General features: G+C 37.1%; 1 protein-coding gene across 1 annotated transcript in view; it reads left to right on the top strand.

Annotated features, from left to right (window-relative positions):
• The window catches only part of CCDC148 (coiled-coil domain containing 148), a 180,381-nt gene that overhangs the window by 99,594 nt on the left and 71,960 nt on the right, over positions 1-8,827 (top strand). The window contains exon 10 of the mRNA XM_015566302.1: positions 6,776-6,916. Within this exon, the coding sequence (XP_015421788.1) occupies positions 6,776-6,916 (141 nt within the window). The remainder of the gene's footprint in view (positions 1-6,775; positions 6,917-8,827) is intronic.

Here is an 8,827-nt window from a genome sequence, read left to right as displayed (position 1 = left end):
TGTTCTTAGGGGAAATGGTGTTAGTTTTTGTCCATTGAGTATGATGCTGGCTGTGGGCCTGTCATATATAGCTTTTATTATGTTGAGGTATGATCCTTCTACTCCCGCCTTACTGAGAGTTTTTATCAAAAATGGGTGTTGAAGCCTATTATTATTTAACGGGTCTGTAAAATACTAATGTTTCTCATTGCAAATCATTTTGCTTATAGAAGAAAATTCAGAGCATGTCATATATTGTGATTTCTCCATATAAGAAAAATATAAAATAGAACCAGAATAATAGAACTTAAAAACTGTAGCAAAAAAAGTGAAGGGGAATATAGTCAATATAGTGATAAGTTGCACAGTGATGGATGATTACTAGACTTAGTGTGGAGATCACATTGTAAGGTATAGAAATGTCAAATCACAATGTGTACACCTGAAACTAGGGTAATATTATATACAAATTATATTTAAATTAAAAATGTTTTCAAAGAAACTATAGAAGTCATCTAATCCAGTCCTCTCCATTAATACATGAGAAAACTATACAATGTTACAATGTTGTTCATTAGTGGCAGAAATAAGACAACAATGCAGGTGACTAACAGTCGAATACTGTAGACCCCCCTTATCCTCAGTTTCAATTTCTGCAGTTTCGGTTACCCAGCATCATGTGTGATCTGAAAATATTAAGTGGAAAATTTCGGAAATAAACAGTTTATAAGATAAATTGTGCGCCATTCTTAATAGTGTGATGAAATCTCGCTCTGTCCTGCTTCGTCCTGCCTGCGATGTGAATCATTCCTTTGTCCAGCATATCCATGCTGTATGTGCAGTACAATAAGATATTTTGAGAAAAGAGAGACACCACAGTCACATAAATTCTGACCAGTGGGTGGGGCTGCAGGGCTGCGAGGCAGCCAGGGCTGCAATGGGCTGAGCCCCTTGCACAAATTTCGTGCATCAGGCCTCTAGTATATTTATAATTGTTACATTTTGTTATTAGTTATTGCTGTTAATATCTTAGTGTGCCTAATTTATAAATTGAACTTTATCATAGATATGTATGTATAGGAAAGAACATAGTATACATAGGATTTGGTACTGTCTGTGGTTTCAGGCATCCACTGGGGGCTTTGAAATATATGTCCCACAGATAAGGGGGGCCATTGTACTCATTTTCTTTATAGCACATTGCCATTTATAATAGATTTTTTCAAAGCTCTCAACTTTGATATAAAATTGTGTTACTATTGTTACCTTAATGTTAGTTTTCATTATTACCTTTGAAGTTTTTATGGGTTTCATTTTTTGTTTTTTCTAGTATTTTATTCATTCTGAAAATATATATGTTTTTAAATACACATGCCCACATTCATGTATGCACTTGGAGGAGTCATTTGAACTAAAAAAAAAGTAATAGGTATAAAATATCCCCAGATAAAAATATATTCACATGTTATCACAGGCATAAACACATGCATATGTACATATATGTATATATGTATATATATATATATATATATCTACTAACCATTTTCATTTTAAACCCTTAATTTATTATTTGCAATAGATGAACATATTTTAAATGTTACTTGTTTTTTGGTTAGGCTAATGATTCATTCAAAGACTGTAACTCTGGCAGGAATATTAAAATATCAACTAAAGATCTGGTAAAATGTCCCTAAGTTAATAATCTAAATAATGTTTTCCTTACAATGCACTCCCGACTGCCACTGTGGTAATGTTCTTTTGTGCGTATTATTATTACACGGTTATGTTCACCAGCTCTGTGTAAAGCTATATAATTAGCCAACACTTTAAGATAAAACCACTAAAAGGTCCTTCAGACTATTCTTCCTTTTTGCTCATTGTTTGCTCAGAAGTCTTCTGTGCTTTAGCCTATTGTGCTAATATTGATTTCTTCACCCACCTGCCAGCTTTCTTATTCTTGGGCATCTCAAAAATACCATAATCGGTTGTCATTCTCTCCACATGGGGGCCATCCAAAGCCCTTGGCTGCCTCTCTGGGCAGCCATTGGTTAAGGATTTCTCAATGGCCCCCCCTTTCCCACTAGATTCTTGACCGTCCCCATTGTGCAATTTGAAAAGCCCCATTTACCTTGCTGCCTGGATACCAACTGCTGCAGAGCATGTTTCTCGTCAAGATCTCACATCTCTGGCTACTTGGGATACAATGCCAGCTTCAACAACCCTTTCTCTTTTACTCCTCACATTTTGGGGGCGGTATGGTAGTAACTACAGATGATGTTTGAGTAATTGATTTCAGTCAAATCTCTCAGGGTCCCTGACCATTCTCATGATTCCAATATTAAATGGAAGCAATTTAGTGTCTAAAGGCTGATGCTGACTTGCCCAAGAGTCCCTCCCCTCCCCGCTCCAAGCATTTCATATATTGGTTGGCAGCTACAACCCACTGGCTTTTGGTTGCTGAACTTGCATTTGTTTCATTTATGGTGTTTGTGCCCATTTAAAAAAATAGCCATAGTCTTATATTTTCTGGAGAACAGGAGAAATACCATTTAGACGTGCAAATGACGAGGGAGGGTAAATCAGATAAATTGGTGGGTAAACTGGGTTATCTCAGTTTTATTTGTCTGGTAATTCTCTTGCTATATTTGCCATTGGAAACAGAAATCTTCTCCAGTCACAGATGGCTACTTATACTTTGGCATTTTTACATTATGCAAAGGTTATTTAGTTATAATTCCCATAAGTTAGTCTTAGATCAAAAGGTGAGAGAATAGTTCCAAAGCCCAAACTTCTTTCTATTGGAATTTGCAGAAATAATCTCAGTACTCAGAAAGGCCAAATGTATGCTATTTTTCTTTTCATTAGTTCACTGCATCTCAAATTTTCTTCCTACTCTCTGAGAACCTTGAGACTACAGTATTTGATTATACAAATATCTTTGGACATACATTATGTTTTGTGGTTTTTAAAAATACAGTTTTTAGTGAGGAAACATTTAGACATAGACAAAAGTCTGTATCAGCTTCAACAATTATCATCAACTCATTAGTGAAATTTGTTTCATCTATACCTTTACCTACTCTCCCAGGCCCATAGATTGATTAATAGTGAGCAAATCCTCTAACATATCATTTCATCTGTTAGTATTTCAAAATGAAAAACTCTTACAGAAAGCATAGCCATACTATAATCAAACCTAAAAACTTTAACAATATTTCCCTAATAGCATCAATGAACTAATCAAAATTGAAATCTTAGTTGTTTTATAATTTCTTTTCACATTTGGCTTATTTAAATCAGAATCCAAATAGGACCCATGTATTACATTGTATTTGGTTGCTATGTTTCTTAAATCTCTTCTAATCCATAGTTCTCCTTATTTTATTTCTTCTTGTAATTTGTCAAAGTCCTTTAAAGTTTTCAGGGTTCAGTTTTTGCTGACTGCATCCCCATACTGTCATTTTGTGTTTCTCCCTTGGCTGGATTTCCTGTACCTTGACCCATGGATATAGAAGTTAGATTGTATTCCTTCTTATTTTTTGGCAAGAAAAGTTTATGGGAATGTTATTTACCTCCATCAAGATGCCAATATGTAAGCATCAAGATACTTACTTTTCTGCGATGTTAAATTGTTTAGTGTCCTCAATTGTTGCCACTCTGACCCAACCATTATAAAGTTTCCCCTCAGCTGTTAATGTGCAGTTTTTAGTAGCCATTGGTGATCATGAATGACCCATTATTTGATTAGATGTTTCAAAATAATATATTTTAATGGCATAATCTCTTCTTCATTTATTAGGTTTTATTAAAACATTTTTATTTTGGTAAACAAATAGGTAATTATTGAGTACCTATGATGTGCTAGCACTTTGCAAGACAGTAAAAAGGGAAGATAAAAATACATATATATCATGGACCCTGTTCTAAATAGAACTAGAAGCATTATGCTCAAAACAAGTCAAGAGAAATTATGGAATAGTAAAACGATTAAGAAAAGAGAGACGAGTGTGGGTTGGAGAATGCTTCATGGAAGACATGCGGCATGTGCAGGCCAAGAAGCATTTTATGAAACAGGGAGAAACTGAGAGCACTCCCGGTGAGGAAATAGTATGGACCACGCTGTGAGACTAAGAGCAGTAAGGGAAGGTGAAGGAAAAACAAAACCTACCTAGAGATAACACATTAGCTAGGTTAGTGTGGGACATTGTTGGGGGCAATGAGAAGGCTGAATTATTACAGTTCTGATTGGAGAAATTGATGTAACCTCCTGAACTTTTTGGTATTGTTCTGAATGCATTTAGCAGGTAGACTGGGTAGTCTAGAAAATTACAGTGAAGTGACCTATGGAAATTCAATAGTTTAGAAATTGAGTTGTCATAAGTAAAAGCTCGTCTGAACTTAAATATAAGATTGCCTAAGTCAGACGTAAATGTAAAGAATTAGTCATGTTGATTGGTGTACATAATAAAAAAAATTACAAACTATAGAGATACTTGTGGTTCCACAGAACAAACAGGATGTTTAAAAGAAGAGGCAGCCCCTACCCGGTTTGGCTCAGTGGACAGAGCATTGGCCTGCATACTGAAGAGTCACGGGTTCGATTCCGGTCAAGGGCACATACCTGGGTTGTGGGCTCACTCCCCCATAGGGGGTGTGCAGGAGGCAGCCGATTAATGGTTCTCTCTCATCATTGATGTTTCTATCTCTCTCCCTCTCCCTTCCTCTCTGAAATCAATAAAAATATTATTTAAAAAAATAATAATAAAAGAAGAGGCAAGCCCACAGGGCTTAGTGTGAAGCTGTAGCCAAGTTAAAGATGTTGAGTTTCACTTTGAAAATGTTGTATTTTGGGTGCACATACAAATAGCAAAGGCATTACATATTTGTTAGGATGGGGTTGCAGACAAAAAGACAATACATTTTAGGTCAGATACACAGAAATGATAGGTTAACTCATAGGTGAGAATGTGCACGTCAAATAATGACCATAGAGAGGCTGAGGTCAATGAGAAAGGATAGCAGTAGAGTTGCAGGTGGGAGGTGGGCTCAGGAAGCAGGAAGAAGGAAAGGGTAGTATCCATTAGTGGAGAAGCAATGGAGACAATGTATGACCTGTGCAGGAAAGAGTTTTAAACAGGAAGAAATGGTTAGCAGGGTTAAGTACCACCAGGAGGTTTAGGAAAGGGGACTGAGGGCTGTCCTGCAGGTGTTTGTGAGGGAGATCACTAGCAGCACTTGGACACGTGATTGTGACACAGCATGCTTAAGCTAGCGTGTGGGTGACAGGAAGGAAAGGTTTGGCAGCAGGAGGTCGGGACAGAAGGCACAGGTGATCTTATTCTAGGCATGCATTTCCAAAGAAGAATGTAAATGTGATGGGCAGACTGGCAGCTGATAGGAAAACCTAAGTGTGTCTCAAAACCAAGAGTCTGATTTTTTTTTTTGGTTATTTTGATATATAGGACAAATATATTTTTAGAAAACAAACTTAGAATAGTTAAAGTGCAAAAAGAGTTTAACTATTTAGTCACTTTAATTCATCATATTTTAGGACATTTTAGTTATTCAGTTTTCATTTTATGTATTACCATAATGAGTCATGCTTATATCAAATATATAATGTAAGGTATTAAGTTGGGAATGCTAGTTTCCTCCTTTACTAAAAAAAATTCTGCACATTTCTCCATCTCCCTCCTCTCTGCTTCCTTAGATACATGTGTCCACGGAACATGTAATGGTTTGATTTTATTTGTTAGTTTCATTGGTTTGTTGCTTACAAAGACAATACATGTTCATTGTAAAAATATCCTTTGACACAGACAGGCTTAAGGAATAAATTTTTAAAATTCCATGAAATAATGCTATTCAGAGATAGCCCCCTTCAAAATCTCTTTCTATGTGTAGATACATGTATGATATTTATTTTAATGAGATCACACTGTAAAGTGGTTTTGCACCTGCTTTTTTGCACCTAACGATATGTTGTGGGCATTTTCTATGTCAGTGAATATAGATAAAAAGCATCCTTTTCAATGGCAGTCATTGAGTGAAGGTACCATAATTAATTTAAGCTGTCTCCTATTGCCAGACACTTAGGCTCTTTCCAATTTTTGTGTTTAAGCAGCACTGCAGTGAATGTTCCAATGGGTACATTTTTGTGCACTTGTCGAATTGTCTTTGAATAACTTCCTAAAAGTGGGATGTGGGTCCAAGTCTATACATATGTTATATTATGATACACATTGCCCAATAAGTGCTGTAGCAGTTTATTTCTACCAATGATACCCATCAGTACTCCAAAAGTTCTTTTAAATATCTTGAACAATTTTTTTCATCCTCCTTTGGGCTCATTTTCCTCACTTATAAAATAAAGAAGATAAAATAATCAGTGGTTCTTAAACTTATTAGCACCTTAGGACCATTTGAGATTTTTAAAAAATTGTTGAACAGAAGCTGGAACTGTTGCTTCAGAAAAACACACTTGTGCAAAAAGAGAAATTTTCATATGCTATTTATGAGAATCCATAGGTCCTTTTAAGTCAATTCATAGCATCTTTAGGATTTTACTCCATGAATCCAAGTGAAGAATCTCTGAATGAGGTGATTTTAAGGTTGCCTTCTCCTTTTAACACTAAAGCACACACACATATTGCACACGTGTCACACTCATGTGCACACAGAATTTTAATGTGTATTTGGAAAAACTTTGACATCTGCTTGTTACAGAACCTAGTCTCATTGTGATTAGTAAAATCACATGAGTGTGAATAGTTACTGAGATGAATTTCTATTTCAGGTTCTTCAATATCGAGCCCACCAGGAAGAGGTAGCACGACTGGAAATGGAAATTTCTGCCAGAAGAAGGGAAAAGGAAGAGGAGAAAGAGAAACTGTGGAAGAAGAAGAAATTGTTACAAAGAGAAGAGAAGAAAGAAAAAGTATAAAATTCACTGTTGCTGTGAATGTGTGAATGAATGTTTAACTGCCTGACTGAGCTTTGATTAACCTTGGTGTTTGGCATGGAATTTTCATAGGCAGTTCTTAGGAAGATTTTGGACATGAAGAAGAACCCACTTTATTAACCTGCATAAGCACAGATACTTGTGATTAGAAGAGATGCTGTAGGTAAAGAAAAGACAGGTTTTGTGACTGTTGTTAAGTCTTGTGCTGAGCAGGGCCATGGCAAAGACCAACCATACTGGGATAGCATTTTGGTTGACCATAGTGCAGTCAATGACTGTCAAAAGATGTCCGTGTGAGAAAGGCATTTTGAAAGATGGCAGAAAGACTTTTATCAGATTGTAGATGAGCTATTAATATTGGTCCTGACAACAAAACAAAAACAACTAAACAGAGTAATAAAAGGAATAATTAAGCTGTAAGCCAAATTCATGGTCAACCTCTTGCAATTCTATAGGACCAAGGCAACTGTTTTATTTTATTTATTAGAGTTCCGCTGTGCAAATTCATGCACTGGTGGGTTCCCTTAGCCTGACCTGTGCCCTCTCGCAATCCAGGACCTTTCGGGGAAAGTCTGATGAGCTGGTTTTGGCCTGATCCCCATAGACCAGGCCGAGGGACCCCATATAAGATCTTTGGTTAATCTCTTCCCCCCCTCCCTCCTCCTCCCTTCCCTCTGACATTCATCAGTCTGTTCCATGTTTCCAGGCCTGTGGTTTCCACTCCTGCACTGAGCGTCTGCCCCCTGGTGGTCAGTGTGCATCATAGCTACCAGCTGGTGCATAAAATTTGTGCATAAGTAGGGTCCCTAGGCCTGGCCTGTGATCAGGGCTGATCTGTGGGGCGACTGGCGAGGCAATCAGGGGGCCCCCACTGGCACTCGCCGAGGCTAGCTTGGTGCCACCTGCTCGCCGGCCCTTCCCACTGCTGCCACTGCCAGTTGCATCCCTTGGCTGGCCTGGGGCATGCGGGCTGGGGGGCAGCTCCTGCATCGAGCGTCTGCCCCCGGTGGTCAGGGTACATCATAGCGACCAGTTGTTCCACCAGGTGTTCCACCATTTGGTCAATTTGCTTATTAGACTATATAGGATAGAAGTACATTTAGAAAGTATTTTTTAAGTACAGAGAATGATGTAAAAGATGCATTACTATTCACCTCCTAGCCTTGAAACTGTTAATATTTTCATCCTCCAGATATTTTACTCTACAGATAAAGTTGAAGTCCTCTTTTGCGGATGTATTCATTCTCATTGCCCTTCTTACCTCCTCAAAGGCAATCTCAACATGAATTTTATTTCTATCTTTCTAGGACATCTATTATTGCTTTTCACATATTTTAATATGTAGCTTGTGAATTTAAACTTTTTCATGAATACTATCATCTTGGATCATTCTGCAGCATGTACTTCATTCAACCTTACATTTTTGAGATATACTTATATTAATAAACAGAGACCTAGTTCACGCCTTTTAACTGTTACACAGTGTTCCATTGTAGAACTAGGCTACCACCTATCCCTTCTCTTAGTGGCTGACATTTAAGTTTCTAAAGTTTTGTTCTTGCAACCATGCTGTAGCAGCCACTGCATACATGTCCACTGGGACATATGTGCACAGCTTTCTCTAGGGTACACTTTAGAGGGGAATTACTATGTTCTTGGATCTGTATGCTTTCCATTTCATAAGGTTTTTTTTATTTTTATTTTATAAGATATTATAACTTTTCTTCTTGACTTGTGCCAATCTTATAAATGTAAACAGTGTCTTATGTTTTAAATTGGACTCCCCTGATCACTTGTAAGATTGAAAATCTCCTAATATTCATTGGGAAGTTTTCTTCATCTGTGACTTGCTTATCCATACTTTTTGTCCGTTTGTCTATTTTTTTC

The sequence above is a fragment of the Myotis davidii genome, unplaced genomic scaffold (genome assembly GCF_000327345.1).
Source record: "Myotis davidii unplaced genomic scaffold, ASM32734v1 scaffold433, whole genome shotgun sequence".
NCBI classification, from domain to species: Eukaryota; Metazoa; Chordata; class Mammalia; order Chiroptera; family Vespertilionidae; genus Myotis; species Myotis davidii.
Note: the sequence above shows the minus strand (reverse complement) of the source record. Positions and strands in the feature narration are given on the sequence as shown.